This window comes from Rhineura floridana, chromosome 5 (assembly GCF_030035675.1).
Source record: "Rhineura floridana isolate rRhiFlo1 chromosome 5, rRhiFlo1.hap2, whole genome shotgun sequence".
Taxonomy (NCBI): Eukaryota; Metazoa; Chordata; class Lepidosauria; order Squamata; family Rhineuridae; genus Rhineura; species Rhineura floridana.
This window is the reverse complement of record NC_084484.1, coordinates 71,514,048-71,537,291: the sequence shown is the minus strand read 5'-3', so window position 1 is coordinate 71,537,291 and position 23,244 is coordinate 71,514,048. Positions and strand designations below refer to the sequence as shown.

The 23,244-nt window shown below is 40.3% G+C and overlaps 1 protein-coding gene across 1 annotated transcript in view; it reads right to left on the bottom strand.

Annotated features, from left to right (window-relative positions):
- Window positions 1–791: 791 nt before the first annotated feature.
- SHROOM2 (shroom family member 2) overlaps window positions 792–23,244 on the bottom strand; it is a 168,866-nt gene continuing 146,413 nt past the window's right edge. Inside the window, exons 6-10 of the mRNA XM_061627086.1 lie at window positions 17,511–18,224; window positions 11,910–12,461; window positions 8,694–8,874; window positions 5,913–6,185; window positions 792–3,622 (exon numbers count right to left, since the gene is read on the bottom strand). Of these exons, the coding sequence (XP_061483070.1) occupies window positions 3,356–3,622; window positions 5,913–6,185; window positions 8,694–8,874; window positions 11,910–12,461; window positions 17,511–18,224 (1,987 nt within the window). The 3' untranslated portion in view covers window positions 792–3,355. The remainder of the gene's footprint in view (window positions 3,623–5,912; window positions 6,186–8,693; window positions 8,875–11,909; window positions 12,462–17,510; window positions 18,225–23,244) is intronic.

Genomic DNA, 23,244 nt, shown 5'->3' with positions numbered 1-23,244 from the left:
AATATATGAAGAAGTATATTGTGTGGCCATTGGAGCTGTGCAGAAATCTGATAAAGACATCAACATCTGTGTTAGTAAACAAATGGAAAAAAGGATCTATAAAGCCCTGCAGAAACAAATTTCTTTTCAACAGATTTTCAACAGGCTTTGGGAATAATTTCTTTATTCTCTCTCCCCTGCCCCAACCATTTTCTCTTTTTATGCTGCGTCACTACTATGCTTGAAGCAAAACTCTCAAAATATATGCTGGCTTTTGGCATCCAGGGGGCCATTTTCTGTTGAGTGTTTTGTTTACCTTTCAGAAACCTTTACAAATGAAATGCTTCTCTCAGTACTCATTCAAAAGGAGTTTTTATGCACAGTTCAGAATCAGTTGTTTTAATTTTTTTAACCTCTTCCCAGACTCTAAAACTGTTGTTGCTCTCTCTCTTCACTGTAATCTGCAGGCGAGTACTCTCTCTACAAGCCAGAAAGGGTTACTCTACCATTTTCAATGGAATTCACCCCAACTTGATTGTCAAGAGTAGTGAATAATTCTAACACCAGGTTCCACACTGGAAAAAAAAGAGCCTTAACACAATTGGCTTTGTATCACATCGCTCTTTAGTGTGGAAGCTGAATTTGGTAAGGGTTCTAAATTTAAATGGTTCTGAAGTGGAAAAAGTTATTACGATAACGATCAGCAAATCAGCATACACATTCTTTATGAAAAAAGTAGGTTATGCATTGATGAACATGATATGGGTATTAATATATGCAATGGATTAAAATTAACAAATCACTCATTACGCTGAAACACAATATTCAGTTTATTTCCCTTGGTGAAGCAAGATGTTGTACTTAAGCAACAAGTAAGAAATCTCTATATGCTTTTATTCGGGGTTGAAAACTCAAAAGGGACAACTGGAGAAATTAGAAAGACTTTTTTCTTCACTATACGAAAAACTCTGAAAACTGCAGTGACCCATAAGGTAGAAAAAGTAATCCTTCACTCATGGGTGCCAGAGGCAAGACGTTAGCACCAGATTCTTTCTCTCTCTCTCTCAAAGCAACAACAGAGCTATTTATAGAAATATGCACATCAGTAGGGACTATCCCACTCCTGGTCCCTTTCAAAGAGCCTGCCTTTGTTTTGTCCTTTCAAGTCGAAAAGAAAGCAGGGCAGCGTGGGCAAGTTGTAGGTGGGGATTAAATATCACATTATGAAAAGGATAATATATAATTACACATCAATTTCCACATTGCTATCTTCATAAGAATTATATGATTTAACTCAAAGTACTGTATACACACATACTGACATTATATTTGGAGTTCACATGCACAATCAGAATCAATAGTTATTTTTATATGGAGTGACATGTAAAAGCTTACATCTGACTGAAGTACAAATAATCATTTATCTTAGCTTGGCTTTATTTAAGGACCAGGAAGAAGATTCCAAGAGAAAATTGATCAATTTCTCTAATATTGGTTAGCTGTAGCAGCATCTGGTGATGAGAATTTGTCAGATGTCGTGTGAATGGTACAAAAAAACCCCTTGGGACCCATCAGCACAACAGAGTTTTAAAGGAATGATATTGATCTAGGACAGGGGAAGAGTTAGCCTAGGGTGAGTGAATTAGCACTGATAACTAGGGGAGAAGCCCTGTGTAGGATTTGTGTATGAAATACTTGATCACACAGAAGTGATTATGCAAAGGCCTTGTACAGTCAACTGTTTATATTGGTTTTTTACTGTACGTACCTGAATGATGAGAACCACAGAAGGAAAATGTTTCTTCTACACTAAAATCTAATGGAAGGTTAATTCTTTCTTTCTTGTAATGTTCACATTAGTTGCACTTGTGAGAGAGGGCACTATGGCCAGAGCAAGATTTAAGTGCTGAGTAAATAACTGTCTCAGTATAACTTAAAAAGAGCCTATACACAAAGCATCAGATTTCCCTTTATCTGCCAGATATGTACATTAATACAAGGGAACACTTATTGTGCAGATTGGTACACCAGCATTTGTTATCACATCCCTCCTGTTATGTAAAAAACAGTTTAATAGGGCTTTTTAGAAACAGTATAATTTTTCTGATGACAGTGTTAATACATCACTGTTTGTGTTGCTGAACTGAAAACAAAGTCCCACTGTTACGGGGATATTTGTCAATGTGAAAATGGGCAAACACACACACACACTTAACTCTGAATTTTTTCCAATGTACTTTAGTAAAACAAAAATTATGCTTCTTATTGAGGCATGAAAAAACTGGAGCAACAGCAGACCTAGGCACTAAGGACATGACAAATAAAAACAATTACCTTTGTGCAAATTACAGATATACAGAATGATCTTCTAATTCGAAGTGTGATTCACTGAATCCCTAGCAAATGGCACCACACACAATGTAGAGCAGTTCTGCCTTGTATTTACAGACCTGCGCTTATTAGAGTCAGACCCTTAGTTACTTCATTCATACTGAGCTGAATGAAATATTCCCCTCGTGCCACCTACCTCATCCCCATTACTGACACGAACTGAATAAAGCTGGCTAAAAATCTCCAACCTGATCTTCAAATGAAATATAGTTTAGTAAGACCCACCCCTCTAAGACATTAAAACCTATACAGCCAAACAAACACACAATTCCCTGGTGTGTTTGGAAATAGTTTTATTATAGGCTGTTACAATGTCTACTTGTCCAAACAGTTTTGACATATATGATTTGAAAGGCAGAGCTTATGCAACACTTCTTCAAAATAGCACCTGCCAGTGCAATCTTGTGCATTTACTCAGAAGTAAGTCCCACTGTGTTTGATGGGGCTTACTCCCAGGTAAGTGTGCATAAGACTGCAGCTTAAATGTGCAAATTTGAAAATGCCACTATATCTCACCAATCTGAATACAATGCTAAATAGCATTGTATTCTGTGTTCCGTCTATTTGATATGGCTATATCCCCACATCCATAACCCCCCCAAATAATCCCTAAAATCTTTTTTACTTTTTTGGGGGTGTCCACTGCAGTCTATATGGATCTGAAAAGAATAGAAGCCATACATACATAATTTATTTTTTAAAAAGAACTGCACTCATGTACAAGCACAGCAGATTCCTGAATATACTGAATCTGAAGCACAGAATCTAATGTCTGAAGAGGTTCCTAAGGCTGTATGATAAGGGAAAACCAAAGAGGCTTTGAAGTGTTTCTAGAAATGCAAATAACCCCACATAGAAACAACTCCCCCCCCCAACATTATTGCTATTATGACTTCTAGTTGTTTCTTTTGAGCAGCTCCTACTAGTGATCAGAGAAGTTCTATACTTCTAAACCAAGTCATCCTAGTTTCCATGTCCTTGGGTGTCATTTGGGCCTGTCAGGCTGAAGGCTATCAGTCAGACATTTGAGTTGCTCCTCCCCAAGTTTGATTTTGTCCTCCAATTCTCGTTGCTCAATGATGAGGGCTGACTTCATTTTGACAAAGTGCTCATAATCTGCAAGGCTTTCATCACTCAGGTAGTTGGCCAAAATGTCATACACAATGCGTTCCCTTCGGTCTAGGTTCTCCTTTAGTTCCTTTGCATCTTCATGCTGTTGTGTGAGCAGTTTTTGCTTCTCTACCAGGATCCGCTTGACAGGAAAGAGAACACCATTCCATCATGTCAGATAAGTCAGTCTGATAGCACTGCTATACAGTTATAATAATAATACTAGGAGCTCTGCCATAACAGCTGGTATAGCACAGTGGGAAGGAGAGCCTGGCTGGGAGTCCAGAGTCTGTGAGTTCAAATCCCCGCTCGTGTCTCCTGGGTATAAAGGGCCAGCTAAAGATCACCCCCACAGTGAGTGGCTCAGGGGTTACGTGCCCTGCCACCTGTGCAGCCGTGGGCAAGCTGCAGAGTCCCAAGGAGCCCAGTTGCCCTCCAGCTGGCAGTTGCAGACAAGGAAGGGACTGGCTTGTACAGCTGTGGCAAGCTGAGCAGGCCCTAGCCAGCTGGGAAGGACTAGCCTCAGAGGGAGGCAATAGTAAAACCCCTCTGAATACCACTTACAATGAAAACTCTATTCATAGGGTAGCCATAAGTCAGGATCGACTTGAAGGCAGTCCATTTTTCAGGAGCACGCCTATAACGCTGCCCCCCCAACTCCCCAGTCCCCCCCACTAACCCATTAGACACGAGCTGGAGGACCTTTTTGGATCCTACCCTGTGGGCCAGCTTTGATAGGTGGGTGGGGCAACCTACATGCCAATCACATGACAAAAAGGTGATGTCACATGACTGACAGCAAAATTGCGCTGCCCACCAGTCAAAATACCAACATCAGAGGTTGAAGGTGAGAGCACAGGAAAGGTTGTAAAGTCTGCCCTGCACTGATACTTTCAATATTTTGTGATGTTCCCCACTTTGTTACCCTGATGTCAGAAGTGCAAAGGAATGCCAACCCCACCTACCTCCACTCCTTCACCAAAGCCCCACTGCCCTCCAGGTCTCGCCAAACCCTCTCCCCCTTCTTTTAGACCTGGCCAAGCCTCCCAGGTTACCATTGGGTTTGGGTGTGCAAGAGAGATTCTCTTGTGTGCCCGAACCAAGCAAGATTGCCATGTGTTCACATTAGCCAATGTAGGGTAGGAGAGCAATCCTGCTTAGCACTGGGTTCCCTGCAGGGATCTCTCTTGTGCACTGGACCAAACATGATCAACCTATTTTCACATCAACTGATGCGGGGGGTGGGGAGAGTGCAATCCTGCTTAGCACTCAGTTTGGCTGTCTGTGAGACACCTGCAGGGACCTCTCTTGCATGCCCAAACCAAGAAGGATTGCCATCTGTTCATATCAGCCAATGTGGGGCAGGGGGGCAATCCTGGTTAGCGATGGGTTCCCTGCAGGGACCTCTCTCACATACTGGACCAAGCAGAAGTGTCCTATATCTGCATCAGCCGATGTGAGGGGGGGGGAGAGGAGAATCTGTAGGCAGAAGGCACTGCAAACTATAGCTTGACAACATCCTTAGAAAAATATGTAATAAGATATAAAACCATTCATACAAATAGAAAGGTTTCTTTTCAATATGAAATTTGCAAGATTATGGAGATACTTTTAGATTTCAACTTGTATGTGTCTTTTCCATTGATGCTTGGATGGCTTAGGCCCAATGACAATTTAAAAACAAACAAACCCAACCCAACCCCAAACCTAGAGAAACACTGCTTTTTAAATTCTCTCTTGAGCACACACATTCAATTGTGCAAATGTCATGAAAAAAACAAAAAGGGTTTATAAAGTACTGAAGGGTTTATGAAGGCCAATTAAATAAATTATATTCAACTTGAGCCCTAATATGGAGAAAGAATATGGGGAGGCTGTCAATAGAAAATAATACAAGGGGGAAAATAGGGAAGAATTGAAAAGGGCTAATTACTGCATCACAACAGAGACAATGGAATGGCAAGAGGGGGCAGAATGGAACAGGTTTTAGCAGCTATATAGAAATATAGGCATTTAGTTTTTATTTTAGTTGCTTGGGTCACTTTATGAAAATTTTAATGTCCTTCTTAGAAAGGAACAATGCTAGTAAAATCTAAGTGAATCTCAGGCAGACAGGGAAATTGCAGACCAGTTTCTAGAATTTCATCATATTCACTATGCTGATGGGACATTTTGAAACATGGTATGATTCTTGGGAGCACTCCTATGTCTCAAATTGTGTGTGCCATTCAAAATCTTGGAATCACTAGCCCTTCTCTGCCACACTGTATTTTTTTCTTTTCTTTTCCATCTTAGCCTAATTCTCTCATTGTCTATGTAGTTTCTAAAAAGTGATGGTCAACCATATCATTGAGGAAATCTGCTTGCCATCAAGAGAACAACATCAGACACGGGCTCCTCAAATGCAAGAGCAACACAACACTTTGCCTTACCCGCTCTTCAGGAGAGGCATTTTCATCCAAGTTGTTTAGTGCATTTTCTACACGGGCAAGACGACCAGAGAGTGATAGCAGGAGGTTGACTACTTTGTCTAGATCCCCAATAAACATCCGGAACTTGTCAAACTCATTGGGTTTGCAGACCTCTTTTACAATGGCCTCCACTTCATCTCCAAGCATATTGTTGGCTTGAATATCTTCCAAGAGTGCCTCTCGAGCTTCCTGCAGCACTTGCAGCTTTCGACTTATGCTATCTATCAGTTCTTGCTAAGAAAAAAAGAGAGAGGGGAATAAGCTCAATTTATTTGGCACAACTGATGCAGTTACTGGATAACTGAACCTTTTCCATCCCCATTTCTCCCCAAAGTACTCTAAATACTCTATTTAGATAGAAAAGGGATGGGAGCACAGAAATGTATCATTGCTCTCTTATTCATAATTAAGGAAGGGTAAAGAGAAAGAGACAACTGTCAACTGAGGAATGGAAAAGGCTGGGAAGTGAGACGTTTGGATGAGGGACACTACAACTGTTAATATCCCTTGCAAATATAGCGACAGATACCAGAAGATGAGCTTACCTGTCTACTGCAGCAAAGCTAAAAGAAATGAAAACAAAACTCAGAATGTCTTAATGAGTGATTTGATGTATATGAGTCACCCTGAACTTAACAAAGCTTTTTGCCAGTGAACTTTCTAAGAAATAAATTCAAACAGATTGCTTATAAATGCAGGTCTCTCTTTGGATTTATTGTACTCAGGTTAGTCTAGATTATGAGTTATTTCAGTATTTAAAAGATTAAGGTAGAATTGGTGTACGCCTATTGGCTAATCAACTTGGAGGATCTGATTTTTTTTAAAGCGAAATGTAAATAAAGTTTGTAGTGGGATAAATGGGACAAAGTGCCGTCAGGTAATAGCCCTGCTCTTTTAGAGTCTGATACACCTTCATCAATATAGTTGAGCTATATTGTATGCACTTGCTCAATACGTAATTAATGCAGCTCAATAGATGCCTTAATCTGCTGGAAAATGCAAAATTAAATGTAAATATTGTTTCCATGTGTTAATTAGGAAGGTCTTGCCTCTTAATATCCACTTACTGTGTGCTTCAGTGAATGCTGGCAATTTCAAGTTAATGACCAAAGTATATAAGAAAACAAAACAGCAGTGCCTGATTTGTGCAGTTTGCTGATCACAAACTTCTAGCAAGACAGGCAAAACCTAATATTCAGTAGTAGTAGATATTGTGAATATATGGGGGAGCGGGGAGGAAGGGGTAAAGAGAGAGCACAAGAAATAACAATAGTCTTGCAATGTCTTCTATACACTTTCCTTTGAAGAGATTTGCCAAAGTAGAGGGTTGCATGTAGCAATCCCATTGCCTCCAGCTCTGACTAGTAAGAATGTAATTTAGTTTCTACGTCCAGGGTTTCACACACATTTCAGCTATTCTTGTGTAATTTGCATTGTCACTTGGTAAAAAGCAATCTACTTATTTGTCAGGTCCACCATACTAACTGGTTTTCTTGGTTTCACTGCCAACATTGAATTTTTGAAATGATACAATTTTCAATCTTACTCTGGTGCCCTTGAGACATACCTGCCATCACCTGGAGCTGGGAGCTGTTTTTCCAAGAGGCAATCCAATGCCAGTGGGGACTGCATGTAAATGATACAACCGTATGTGTGGAGAGATGCATATCCCAGCCAGGAAGGATTGCTTCATGGAAAATGGCTCCCCTGGGGCTGCAGGTACATGGTCACTCCACTGGTCACTTTGCCTTTGTTAAGAAAAATGTTGCAAATAGAGGCAAATTGCAGTACATGTCCAGGTTCCTCTTTATTGGAAAGGGGAAGAGGCTTTAACAATCCAAACTGGAAGAGACACAGATTTCTGGTTGCCAAAGCTTAACTTTTTTTAAATCTAAGTAAGATTTCATTTACACAAATATATCTTACAACAACAAAGGAAGCAGCCTTATACCAAGTCAGGCTCTTACTGGTCCATCTAGCCCATCCTGGCCTGACGGCACAGACCTTCTGGGTTTTTGGAATTGGGGACAGAAGTTGTTTCCCCCTCTTATGATCTTTTAAACCAGAGACACCAGGAACTGAGCCTGGGTCCTTCTGAATACAAGGAATGTGGCTCTACACTGAGCTATGTTCCTTCCCTAAACACAGAAGGGAGTTGGTAACATCAGGAGTCCTTGACTCGCTTCTTTCACATGCCAGGAGAAGTGATCATGTAAACAGCAGCTGGGTTTTATTTTGGACAAGCTGAGTTCACAATGAAGCACAGTGACCAAGGCATTCAGCATGTGGCAGAAACATTGTGAAGTGACTTGTTCATACAAGTGGCTATCCTGTGATAACATCCTCTTTATCTTATGCAGAAATTTCCCTTCACCATCATCTCCACCCCCAGTGCTCATTTCATCATAAATAAGTTCAGTAGACAAAGGCTAGATTTCAAAATCCAGGCTGAACGTAGATAATTGGAATCTGCCTGGTCATTTCCATGCCTAGGTCATTCCACTGTACTCTCTAGCTGGCTGTCCTGCTATTACTTTGCCTCCTTGTTCGGTCTGAGAGAAGTTTTCATCTTCTGCCTTGTGTGTGCTAAGATGGCAATGTGTCAGTGCCCATGGTGTTACACCAATTCCAGTCTGGCCATGTTTACTTCCGGCTGCACTGGTTGCGGTGCAGACCCACCAACAGCTCCAGCAGCATGGATCCCAAAAGAAGATTTTTTTAAAAAAAGAAATGCCATCTTACCTTCTTCTCAGACAAATCGTGGTCTAGCTCATCCTCAGAATCCTCGTTTTGCTGTTGCTGCTGCTGCTGCTGCTGCATGTCCTTCATTTTATTCAGCAATTCTGCCTTGGGTGCAGATGTGCTATAGTAAGTAGAATTGGTTGTCAGGGGGATAGTCAAAGGCAGAGGCTGCTCCTCTTTCCTAAGCAAAGGTAAAAAAAAGAACAACATCCACTTTTAATTCACTTCCTGACATTCTGCACACTGAAGAAAGGACACCTATCGTTTTGAAATGCTGTTTGCAACAAGTAAATTGTAGGGTTTAGAGAAAGATTCTTAACCATGGGGATATTGCAGGGTCTAATGTCTTGTATAAAATAATGATACTGTTTGGGCATTCTCAAAACCCAGCTGAAAAGACAGGTGGTTAAAAGAATTTGCCAAAATGATTCCCTGGAAGTGCTGATTTCCATTTTGCCCCTTAATTGATGTTCTCTCCTCAGTATTTAGAACTCCATGGTGTGTCCTTGATTATATGGCCACTGATAGGAAGGTAACGTTTAAACCTCTTTGGGGCTTTCATTAGCCTTGACTATATAATCCCATAAGCATAACTTTTAGTGAAAAACACAGCTGTTCGTGTTTCATTGTCACAGTTCTAATGCTTAAATTTTAAGCCTTAAGAGGTCCTGTTACTGAATGCAGCCTTCTAGAAAAGCTACTTCATTGTCATTTTTAGAATAGATAGACGCTATGAGCTGGTTCACAAGACACACTAAGCCCAAACTGACTTCGCAAGAGCACACAAATGGTCAGGCTGTCAGAGAAGAGCTCGGAGCTGCTGTTCTCCTCCTCAGTTCCTGCCGTGCTGCACCACACCAAGATTTGGCTTATCATGCTGCCCAAACTGGGACTCATGATTAAGCACTTTCTTCATTAACCACTAGCTGTAGCCCACACAAATGCTGGGAAATATATAATAAAAACAGAAAATGCTGGCTATAATTTCACACTAAGCAGAATTGCAACACTGGCTAATTTACAGTTGGATTCTATGCATGATTACTTCAAGGTAAGTCTCACTGAATCCACTTGGCCCTGCTCCCAAGTAAGCATATACAAGGTTTTATCGTAAGATCGATAGACTTTGCAACAAAGTTGCTGCCTATTTGATCAAGGTGGCCGATTCCCTCAAAGGTAAATGTTTACAATAGCACCAGGCAGCCTACCAAGAATCACACCAGTCTAAGGAAAGACTTGAGGAAATTTAGCAGAATCTACAACTATTTGCACCTGTGTCATAGACAGTCACACTATTTGGCTTCACCCCTTTGGATGGACTGGACCCAAGCAGACACACCATAAGGTGAGCAGAAAGGTGATAAAAGATCTCCCATCTCTTCTGGCAAAAAGCAGCAAGGATTTAGCCACTGCTTGCTTGGTAATTAAACTTCAGTTTGCTTTTCCTAGCCAGTGCATATGGGGATCAAAGCACTAGGGGGCATTTTTAAGCAGAAAATGTTTGGGCAAAGACAAAGGGATTTTGATTTCCCATCCCATCCCCCATTTTAGAAAGGTGCTTCAAGTTCCAAGTATGATTCTCCTCTATGTCCTCAAAACTACAAATATTTCAAAGTGAATCTGATAGTATTTGCATAATTAAAATGCTGCTGAGCATTTATTTGGGCACAAAGAATGATCCACAATAAATACTGGAATTTTTTAAAAAATGATTAAAAATATCAAAAAACTTTCCTCTAAAACCTTGTGAGATGCTACTGGGATTATAAAGCAGGATATAAATTTAATTGATAGGCAGGTATTGAAAGATGCATTAATTCCTGTGTTTTTCATATGATAAAGCAATGTTGTATTGCTGAGCAGTTCTTGACAAACACAATTGGCACCGATAGTGACATCATCCCCCCATGTTCAGCTGACAATTTAAGCACACATAAACAACCCCCAGCCCACAACATTAGTTGCATTAATCTGCCCTGACTGCTTCTATGAAACTGCTCACAAACATGCTGGTTCATTTTGCTGGTGGTTTTAATTACAAAAACATAAAGAAATCAATCATAGAATCATAGAATAGTAGAGTTGGAAGGGGCCTACAAGGCCATCGAGTCCAACCCCCTGTTCTTGTTAAGATAATTTAAACCAATGCTTGTTTTTGATTAAAATACTGCTACTAATGCTGAATGCTTGGAATTGGGTTTTCTAGACTTAGGACTGTATCCAACGGTGGCTCAAGAGAAATGCTTGTGCAAGCTGAGACCCTTTTTTGTTGATCTTCCCTACCTCAACCAGTTCCCTGGGGTCTCCTGAGGGTTGAGGGACCTTCTGGAACAGTATGTGAAATGGTGCACGAGATGGGGGAACTGGCAAAAAATTGGCTGCCTTGACTTGCATGAGCAGAAGTGTTTTCTGCTAGCTCAAAGCCACTGTTAGATATGCAATCCTCTACAAGTAAGTCCAAAGGGAGTTTGTCCTATGTAAGTGTATGTGTGCACATGGTTGCAGCCTAAGTTAGTTCACCTTGGGGTTGCCCTAAGTCAGGGATAGCCAACATGGGGACTTCCAGATGTTGTTGGACTATAACTCCTATCATCCCCAGCTGACATGACCAATGATTAGGGATGATGGGAGATGGTCCAACAATTTCTGGAGGGTGCCATATTGATTACCCGTCTTAACAAGGCAAACCAACTGTGGTTTTCTGGTTAGGCTGCCATTCTTGAGGTAACCTCAGCCACACCTGACACCAAGTTCTCTGACAGAAAGATTATATATCATTAATAACTAAGAAAATTAGTAAGCATCCATAGCCACATAAAATGTGTTAAGTAACGTGTGCATACAGGAAGCAGCTGTCAACACCTAATAGCCATAATAACTTAACAAAACCTCTGTGTCCTGGAGCACTTTATCCTGAACAGCAAAATGCTGGTGACAAATGACAGGGGTAGACTGCAAAAATTCATGCCCTGGTTATGAGCTTACTGGAGACATCTGGCTGGTGAAAACAGTATGTTGGACAAACCAAGCACACATCTTGGTTTGTACTTTTATTATAGAACTCTCTCCTTCTAAATAGAAAAAAAGTTGAAAATAAACAGATAATGCACACATTGGGCAAAGAAAAGGAAAACTCCTGCTGGGAGGAAGGGTGGGATATAAATCAAATAATAAAGAAAACACCAATGGCTTTGGGGTGAGAAATTATCTACTCACTTGTCCTCTGCCGTTTTTGGTGAAGGATTTTTTACAAGAAGCTTTCTGCGCTGTTGAGCTTCTTCCAAGAGATGCTCATCTTTCGGAAAGATCCCCACCATTAGGTCCATTGTAGTTTTTATTTTTGCTCTTGGGTCCAAGATATCTGCTAGTGACTTATCCTTGCCCACAATCTCTCTGGCTAGCTCTTCTGACTTCCAGTCTTCTATGGTCTTTTCTTTGGCCCTCACATAGCTAACCCCATGGGCAGAAACATCACTGTCCTTTTGGTTGGCTCCAAGTGCTTCAGGAGGTTGCAAATAAGGAACCTGGCTTTTGTTCTCAGGTTCCGGCTCTACCCCGTGCCTCGTGTAAGCACAGAAACGAGAGTAGGACTGTTCAGAGGTGCTGAGCGTCTTAATCTGGTCTTTCTCCAAGCCACTTGGTAAAGCAGGAGGCTCTATGGTGTGCACAAGATTCTGCCTACTTTCCTTCTCTGCATGGCTCTCAGAATGTACAATCTTGATAGGAACCATTTTTACTGTTGTGTTGTTATCCATAACTCTTTCGATTCTTGAGAAAAAAGAACAACATTAAAGGACAGGTGATTTTTTAGCAGTTAATCATATTTAATTTGTGCAATATTCTGCAATATATTAAGGAGAATATATACGGTAGATAATAACAAATACTTATTTATGAATATAAGAAGCAAACACTGCATCAAAGTTTTGCCTTTCATAATCACAGGTTTTTCAGTAAATATACTTTATCTTCACATGACTAACAGAAGTTGCACTATACTTCTAGACCGGCTGTGAGATTTCAGAGATCCCTCCAGTTTTAATTTTAATAAGCAGAGAAAAACAGCAAGCATATTTGTGCTGATCAATCCCACATAGGTTTAACTTTATGCCATTTTATTCAGTGGGAGATTTCCATCCAAATAAGTGAGCATAAGATTGCCATTTTAGGGAGCAATCCAAACCCAAGATCTGCCAGGATAAGACAGTTAGGATCTGGCGGATCTCCAGTTCAGCCGGAGATATGCCAGCAAAAGTCCCTCATCCCAGCTCAGCTGAGGTTGGCATAAATCCCGAAAAAGGGGCAAGGCCAGGTGGTGGGAGATTTACACTGGATCCCAACTCCATTCAGCTCTGTCACCTGATCTAGCAACTTGGTGGTATTTACAGTGGCAAAAAGGGTGGTGTAAGTCAAACTCTACTTTAAAGGCTTGCTTTCTGCTAGATTTGGGGTGGCTCAGTTGGCAGTAGCCTTGCTCCTGAACAGGATTTGGATCTGACATACTTTACGCCAGCTTAATTTAAGCCAGTGTAAATTATGCTGGCTTTCCATCGTTAGGATTGCTCCCTTAGTGAGATTTCTATTGTTTATAAGCATATAGTGCGTTGGATATTTTAAAATAAGTATGTCAGCACAAACAGTAGCATAGCCATTTATACATGGATTTGGAGTTTGCAAACAGCAATACAGAACAGATATTTCACTCTGACAAGTGCAGCATGTTGCTACATTGATGCAGATTACTTACTGTGCTATATTATCAGTTCACATATTTAGGATCAGAAATCTTCAAAATCCTACCCAACACTGGCACAGCATGGTTGTGTCCATGAGACACATCTGTGATCTATTTAACACTTATTATTTAATAGTAGCTATCTTTGCATGATAATAGTGCATGCACAGCAAAAAATTAAGCTTATTGATTTCAAGCATTTCATCCAAATAAAATACAGTTGTTTGCTTTTTAATATACAGTGTCTTGCAAAAATACTCAAGACCCATGACCAACGCTTTCATATTACTGGATTACAAATGGTACATCGTAATTTCGTTCTGTATGATATTTTATTTTGAAACACTGAAACTCAAATATTGTAAGGTGACATTGGTCTGAAAAACTGAAACATGTTGCTTGTGTAAGTATTCACCCCCTGGTCTGTGGAAGCTCCCAGTTTACACAGATGAAAGAAACTGCCCTATCGAGGACATAATTCCCGTACCATTGGCCTCCACCTGTGAACCATTAAAGTTGCTGTCACACTGTCAGGATAAAAACCCCACTGTTGAAGGATCATTGGTCAGGCTGTGGATCTGAAGGAAAATGAAGACCAAAGAGCATTCTACAGAAGTGAGAGATAACGTAATACAAATATAGATTAGGAAAAGGGTACAAAATAATATCCAAGTGTTTGGATATCCTAGTGAGCACAGTTGGATCAATAATCAGGAAGTGGAAGCTGCATCACACTACCCAGGCACTGTCAAGAAAAGGCCATCCTTCAAAACTCACCGCTCAAACAAGGAGAGTTGTGAGAGAAGCCATAGAGAGGCCAACAATCACTTTGAAGGAGCTACAGAGTTCAGTGGAGTAATGGTGCACCAGTCAACCATATCAAGAGCTCTGCATAACACTGGTCTGTACGGGAGGGTGGCAAGAAAGAAGCCGTGACTCAAAAAGTACCATCTGAAAGCACGTCTGGAGTTTGCCATAAAGCATGAGTACCCCAACTGTGATGTGCAAAAAGGCTTTGTGGTCACATGAGACTAAGATAGAGCTTTTTAACCAAAACTCAAAGCGCTATGTGTGGCACAAACCTAACACTGCTCATGCATCAGGACACACCATCTCTACAATGAAATATGGTGGTGGCAGCATCATGCTGTGAGGATGGCTCTCATTAGGAGGGACTGGGCTTCTTGTTAAAATCAAAGGAAGAATGGATGGAGAAAAATACAGGGAAATACTGCAAGAGAACCTCCTTCAGTCCACTCAAAAACTGAAGCTTGGGAGGAAATGCACTTTTTGGAAGGACAATGATCCCAAGCACAAGACCAAAGCAACATTGGAGTAGCTCAAGAACAGAAAGGTGAATGTCCTACAGTGGCCCAGTCTAAGTCCTGATCTCAATCCCATTCAGAATCTGTGGTGCTCTTGAAAATTGTGGTCTGCAAGTGATGTCCAACCAACCTGAAGTGAATCTACCAAGAAGAATGGGCCCAAATCCCTCTGACACTGTGTGCAAAGCTGGACATACCTACCTCAAAAAGCTTAAAGCTGTTATTGCAGCGAAAGGTGGCTCTACCAAATATTAATGTGTGGGAGTTAAATACTTATGCAAGCAATATATTTCAGTTTTTTATGTTTCTTACAAACATTTCCCAACATAAAACCAATGTCACCTTACAATAATTGATTTTGAGTTTCAGTGTTTCAAAATAAAATACCATACAGAACAAAATTACAATGTACCATTTGTACTTCAGTGATATGAGAGCACTGGTCTGATTAGTTTTGCAAGGCAATGAATGCCTGAAATTTTGTGACAGCTGAAATTCACTTGTGATGTTGACAATCTCAGACAAGTTTTGTGAATGTGTGAAAACTCAAGAGTGATATTGAGATTTACTCAAGTGTACATAGTCAGAAATAAAAAATATATATTTCATAATGCTTCTGAGAACAACTGAAAATAAGGAGAGGGGAGGAAATGGTTTTGTAATTAAAACCCTCCCACTGCCAGCAGGAATTTCTTACTAAACACCCCTGACAGAGAGATGGTTCTTCATCCGTTTTAATATTTTGTGTGTGTGCGTATGCACAGAGATTCTCTCCATCTATTCGAGGTGTGGGAAACCTTAGGACCTCCAGATTTTGCTGAACTACAACTTCTATCATCCTTGGCCATTGGCCATGCTTGCTAGGGCTGATGGGTGCTGTAGTTCAGCAAAATCTGGAGGACCAAAGCTTCCCTACTCCTGATCTATTCTCTCCATACCATACAGACTTTATAAACCCCATTATGTTCTACCCCAAGTCTTTTTTCTAAACTAAAAAGCCCCAAAGCGCTAGTCTTTCCTAACACCATAAGGCATTTACATACTTTCCTCATGCCACAAGGCATATCTGAAAAACAGGCAGACCTTACAAAGCGGTTTGCATTTATATATTTTTAAAAAATCCTTAAGGACTGTCTCAATCACTGAGATCTGATGGGGCACTTTTGCTGGTTCCCCACGCCCCTGATATTTGGTTTGCCTTCACCAAGGACCAAGTATTTACATGGCAGGCCCTTCGCTGTGGAACTCCCTACCAGTAGAGGTTCGGCAGGAACCATCTCTCCCTTCTTTCAGATGCCTTGTGAAAACTATATTGTTTTGATAGGCCTTTATAATTTGATTTTTTTCTTTTTAAACAATCATTATTTACTGATGTTTTATGGTTGTTTTTACTGATTTTATCTCTATATATTGTACTCCTCCTTGATATATTCTGATTAAAATACGGATAATAGACACAAACTACAAAAATCCCCTAATCACTTGGGCTGCCCTTTTCTGCCCTTTTCCAAGAAATAGAGTGTCCTTTTTGAGATGGACCACTAAAACTATACTATGTCAAATATGGCCACAACACAAATTTATATAAAGGAATTCACAATTGTGTGAATGGCAAACAGGTGGTGGGGGTGAGCTGATTTGGACTGGAATCCAGGTGAGGCAGGGTTAGGGGGGACTTACTCTCCCAACACCCACTGTGGTCCCAATCCAGATCAGCTCCCCTCACACCTGTCATTTGCGGAGGAGGAAGCTCTCCTTTGTGTCACTGGAAGTTATTCATTTAATGCAAACATGCCCCCCTCCCAAATCTGGTCTGAAACCAAAGCAAAGGCCAACACTTAAATCCCCCATACTCTGCCCACCAACGTCTCAATCAGATCAGGTCCTCATATCAGCTTTGTACTTTAGAAACCATTCATGTAATTGCCAATTGCATGAATGACATCCTGTCTAGTTTGATTCCCTTTTGGAGCACTATACAGTCCACTATACCTGACTGCTCACCCCTTACTCCAGGATCATTATAAACAAATTAAATAAAACTGATCCCAATAAAGATCCTTGGGGGACCACACAACTTTTTATTTTTATTTATTTATTAATTAAATTTATTAGTCGCCCATCTGGCTGGCTGTCCAGCCACTCTGGGCAACGTACAAAATAAAAACATACAAATACATTAAAACATTAAAAATCTCAACAATAATAATAAAACCTACTTACTTTCTTCCATGACTTACATTCTTTCCAATTTGTTTACTATTGGTCTCTGCTTTCTATTCTTGAAGTAGTTACAGATTCATGGAGGACCTGCCCTCAAGTTTACTCAACACCCTTTAGTGAGGGACTTTGCTAAAACCCAGGCGCATTAGATTGAAAGCTCCATTTGAAAGATGAAATAAATAAGTTGCATGGCATTTATGTGCAAATGAATTATAAGTTGCTGCACTCATGAGAAGCCTATCCTGAAATTTCCAACTTCAAATCCCAATTTTTATTTTTGGTTCTCCTTCAAGTGAATTACATTAGAAAGAAATCAGTAGAAAAAAAGTGGCTGGAGCAAACTTAGTGTAACTGAATTCATTGTAGCTGAGTAGGCTGAAGGTAATAATAAAGGTAACAGCCTGTAAATTGTGCCTCATCATTTTTAAAACACTCTGGAAATCTTAGTATTAGACAGACTTGTGGGAGGCCAATCATTAATTTAATGGAATTCTTAAGACAAACATGTTAACAATTTGTATAATGACACCTTACCTTGTGGGATTCTCATCCTGAACAGCCACAGGCGGTTTATCAGTCAACTTCTGTGGAGCAAATTGTGGGGAAGGGGACCTTGAAGTCTCCATTCCAGGTTTCAAATGGTAGCGATATGTTGAAGACAACCCAGGTTCAGAGTTGAGATGTGTTTTTTCTTCTAAGTGCTGACAAACATTCTCGATGGATGCTGATTGTTCAGTGTTTATTAATTTTTCAGAAATCTTTACAGCTATCTGAGGAGACAAGCTAACCTCAACCACACTGGCATCAGGAGAGAGAAACTGAACTGGATTGTTGGGGACTGTCAGTAAAGACTCTGAGGAAGCAGCAAGTGATGCTGAAGAATTGTCTTGTTGTCTGTATTTATTCTCTTGTTTTGGAGGGGGAGGCCTCTGAGGCATGGGGCCATGTTTCTTACTCAGGAGTGGATCTGCCCACAGACTTTCCTTTCCTTTGCCATCGGATATTTGTAGCTCAGAAATAGCAAGAGGCAGCACACTGTAATCTTTGCTTTTTTCAGTAACATTTTCCTGCGGGTATCTGTAATCACTGGGCAACGTCCCAGATCTACCTCGGCTGCCCTGAGATGCAACTACAGGCTGCCCTGTATGTGAGGGCCTAGCAGATGCTTTCCATTTGTTTCCAAAACTGTAATCCTGCTGACCTGCAGGCTCTCCAGGATGGCCTTCTGAGTACCCTGTGTCAGCTGGCCTAGAAAAATGAAGGGGGGGATTACAATTGTTTAATCATCTTCTTAATATCACTACAGGTGTACTACACACCTCAAATGCTAAAGATGATACAATTTATTCAGTTACTTATAAACAGCACCAAGCTACTTATACAATAGCAGCAACAATTATGTAATATTTCTAATAAAACTGGAGGAATCAAGCCACAGTGTCAACATTGATATTTTGTTGTGCCATGCAAAGTGACCGTGAGTTAACCTGAGGCACTATACAGCTAACAAAAATAGAATTATTCTCTTAATTGCTTGTGGATGAAATGAAGTGGTTATGTGTATAGAAGTATGCACAAACTGACTCTCATTACATCATGGGTCCGGTATATGACAAACTTCTTTAGATCATCTAGAAAGAATTCAGAAAGCAAGGTTAGATTACACTTTGAGATGCTGCTAAGAGGAGTGGATATTTTGCAAAAGATAACAAGATATGGCAGCATATGGGGTGGAGGACTGATCCACCTACATAGAATACTAAAAAGAGGAATTTGGTATCACCTAGTAACTCTGTGGTATACTGAGCCACTGAGAGGGACTGAGAGAAGAACAACGGGGAATGGATCTAGTGTGAAGGAACAATCCAAATGGAAGGGATGGTGGGCTAGCAGGGGCAAAAAAGAGATCGAATTGAAGATCTTAAAAGGAGACAATGCCCAGCACAGGGGATGGAGAAGCAGCCCGAGGATTCAAGGAGGAAGAACTGGGACGAGAGGGAGGAGGAGATGGCGGAAATGTAAGATGCGGAGGAGAGAGCACAAGTATAATATCAGTGGGAACAAGAGATGCTCCAGGGCCAAAAACAGCCAGGCCGGAGCACACGTATGAAGGTGATGAGAAGCTCAACTATGGGCTCTCTTTCTGGAATGACAGCTGGTGAGGACCAAGACAGAGTTACTGGGTGCGAATAGCCTGAAAAGGTGGAAGAATTTGGAACCCTAAGGTTGAGAGAAATAATTCACAGTACCAGGATGAAGCAATCACCATACTGGCTACTGTAACCCACAGTAAAGAAGGATAACTTGTTTCCAAAGCTCTGGTGCATGTGGTTTCTATGCTGGGCACAGAGAAGGGATGGAGCGGTTCATCCCTCTTCCACCTGCCCACAACATGGAATTTGCTGGCATGGAATTCCTTGTCAAGTATAGCTACCAGATGAGTACTTAAATACAAAGTTGAAATAAATACAGTGCAAAAGCATTTGCAAAACAGCCCTTATTTTGTATAATTTATTCTAGTTTTGCTAGTAATAAGGAGAGGGGCAAGGAGTTATGCAGAACACTGAAACTACAGCTCCTGACTGATGGAAATCTTATTCAATCAATCCTTTGGTTTCCATGATTTCACCAGAGACTGCCAACACAGGCTGCTTGCAGATTAGCTGTTTATTGACCATTCATCCTGATTTGTTTGCATGGAGATTTGACAATGCTGTGTTAAGCAAGTGTTATCCCACCCCAGTGCATTGTCCTGTCACTTTCCTTATCACAAAAAGTGCAATCTTTTGAGGAAGTGGGTGTGTTATGCAAGACCTCCAAATCAAGTTTAATTGAGCAACTACCACCTGAAAATAGTGACAGTCTGGAAATGCCCACACTTGTAAGCCTATATGCAGAACGAGTTGGGGGGCAGAGTTGAAATTCACAGGACATTGAATTCTAAATGTTATGATCCCATAGAGTCACATCATACAGTACAGTTGTGATACCCAGAATCAGTTCTGAAATGGAAGAACAGCCTCTTATGTAGGCTTTCAAGAACAAGATAGACAGGAATCTTTCAAAAGGGATGTTCATACGTTACATTCAATGAATGTACAAATGTGTACGTGGTTAAAGTTATTCACATATAACATGCAATATAGCTGAACTGTACAAATCAACAAGAGTACACACTTTCATGCCAACACTTGTACATGTCTCATGATAGCTTGTATCTGTGTCCAGTTTACTGTGTGAACAACCTAATGATTCTTCCGTATAGATTACCCTGCCTTATAAAATGAAGGGCAAGGCTTGAGTAAAAGACATACGGAAACAGGATGCAGGCATTATTTGGTTTATACTTCAGTGCTTACGGTATATGAACAACGGATGTAAGAACAATTAGAAATGTAAAGGAAAAAGAAGAGTATAAGCTTATTCTCAAAATGCAGGACAAATGCAATTGAAAAGAAAAAAGCATACCCATGACAGAATGAAGATACAGCACAATAACCAAGTTAGATCTATAAGAAAACTGAAGAAAAAGAATTACATTACAATCCTATACAGATTTACTGGGGAGTAAGCACCACTGAACACAGTGGGATTTACTTCTGAGCAAACATGCACAGCTTGCACCCATAATGATTCAAATTATTACAAGCTTAAATAGTTTCCATATAAATATTTCCTAAAATATTTTAATAAGAGTGTTTGAGGGTTTTCTCTCCTTTCTTTTTAAATTATTGCGATTTCATACTTGGGTTTTAAAAACACAAAGAAACCCACCCAACATTGGTAGCCCAAACATTAAATGACTGAATGGGCCCTCCCCCACCTTTTTTAAATAAGCATAATATGGTCAAATAGTATTTTTGCAAAAATTAAAGAATTAAAATGGAATGTAACAACTATAGACCAGTCGCCAACTCCCCTTTCTTGGCAAAGGTGGTGGGCAAGGTGCTTGTAGAGCAACTGCAGGTATTACTGGATGAGACTGATTATTTAGATCCAGTACAATTTGCTGGTCAGTTTCAGTAGACAATCAACCTTGATCACCCTGATGGATGACCTTTATCATGACAGAGACAGAGGGAGTGTAACCCTGTTACTTCTGCTCGATCTCTCAGCAGCATTTGATACTGTTGGCCATGGTATCCTCCTGGATTGACTCTGGGATGGGTATTGGAGGCACCGGACAGGGATAGTCTGACCACTATATTCCATACATTGGTAACCTCAAGGCTGGTCTACTGCAATGCACTCTATGTAGGGCTCCCCTTGGCCCTGGCTCATAAGCTCCAGCTGGTGCAAAATGCGGCAGCCAGGCTGCTCATGTAGGCACATAGCCAACAACATGTGACACCATTCTTAAAACATCTGCACTGGCTGCCCATCCACTACTGAGCCAGCATCAAGGTCCTTATATTAATTTACAAAGCTCTGAAGAGCTTCGGTCCAGGGTATCTTAGGGACCGCCTGAACCCTTATATCCCAGCTCGATCACTGACATCATTGGCAGGAGTAGCATTGGTTGTCCCCCGAGCTGGCAAGGCTCATTTAACACTGACACAAAATTAAGCCTTCAGTGTCACTGGCCCATGCTCTGGAATGCTCTGCCAACAGAGATTCAGCAGCTGCCTTCTGTTTTAACCTTTAAATGCCTGCTGAAAACCTTTCTGTTCCACCAAGTTTATGCAGGGAATTAAGATGATGTCTTTTTACACTAGTTGACATTTGTTTTTACTGTATTTGTAGTGTTTTTTACTGTATGGTTTTTTATTTGTTGTAAACCACTTTGATGTTTAAAAAAAATGAAATAACGGTATACAAACATATTTCTAAATAAATAAATAAAAGCAAGCACAAGTACCTCTGAGACCCAGAAAGAAGGTAGGTTTACTCTCTGATTACAGAAGGCTGGAAAGATACTGTGAGCTCAGAAAAGAAGCTGAAACAGAAAAATTAGGTTCATTTGGTGAATTAAACACAGATGTTAAAATCCTGCATCTGTGGGAGCCAAAGGCAATCTTCCTGTGAAATTCTAGAAAGCCATGATTTCATTTAAATCTGCCATCTTTAATTAAATGTAAACTATACAGGTCTCTATTTATTGAAATAATGTAATGTCAGAACAGCTATTACTGCACTGGAAACAGGACTGGTTCATGGCACAAGAATGAAGTGAAAAAACAACTATAGATTAATAAGCCATTTTTACATATTAGCCAAATATGTTCAAGGATGCTTCTCTCATTACAGTTTTAAAACACCTTAGGGTTCCTACATTACTATTTGAGAAATGCCTTCTCTCAAGGCAATTCCAGATACTACTCTAAACTACAGACATCTGTCTTGGAGTTGGCTACAATTTTAAAAATATCTTTAATACATTCAGACAAGAAACATTAAAACATGAAAATTACTTTTGGGATCATTCCAGTATCATTTATGTGGGTGGCCATTATGTCCTGTGCATCCAGTTGAAAATAACTTGTAAAATTAATGAGAAATTCAAAGGTCCCTTTAGCACCACTTCCCTGCTACAGGGTGTGATGCCAACTAATATAAATGCTTTTAAAAGGTCAGTATGTGGATGACAGGAATATCAGCAGCAACCTGCCACAACAGCCAAAAGTATAGCTTTAAAAAAACAACAATCGGCACATCCACTTCCTGAATTGTCTGTTTGGCTATTGTTGGTAAACAAAATATTAATCAAGCTGGAATACTGGCCTTTTAAAATATAGTTTTCTAGTTAGAATGATAATTTAAATGAAACTACTACATATGTGATATTGGCAGATTTTACACCTTTGTTTATTGCCAGAATCATGTTCACCAGCTGTAGAACAGGGATGGGAACCTGTGGCTCTCCAGATGTTATCAGACCACAACTCTCATCATCCCTGACTATTGGCCACGCTTGCTGGCGCAAAGGGGTCCAACTACATCTGGAGGGCCACAAGTTCCCCACCTCTGATTTAGAAAAGGACAGTGTATCTGGTCATTTTTTATTTCATTTATATAGTTACATAAAAGGGATTTAATACGATGCTTTAACTTCCAAATCTTAGATTACTTTATCTGTCTTTCTGCTAAAGTGCTCTTCCAACATATACTGTTTTGCTCCCCCATCCTGAGTTTTGTCACAAGATACAAAATTGAATTCTATGAATTAGAATGCAAGTTTGATTACATTAGTTTTTCAGGGTGCTATTAGTGCTAGCTCTGTAAGACACTAAGCAGGTTCATTTTGGTCAATAGCTGAGAACAGCAGCTT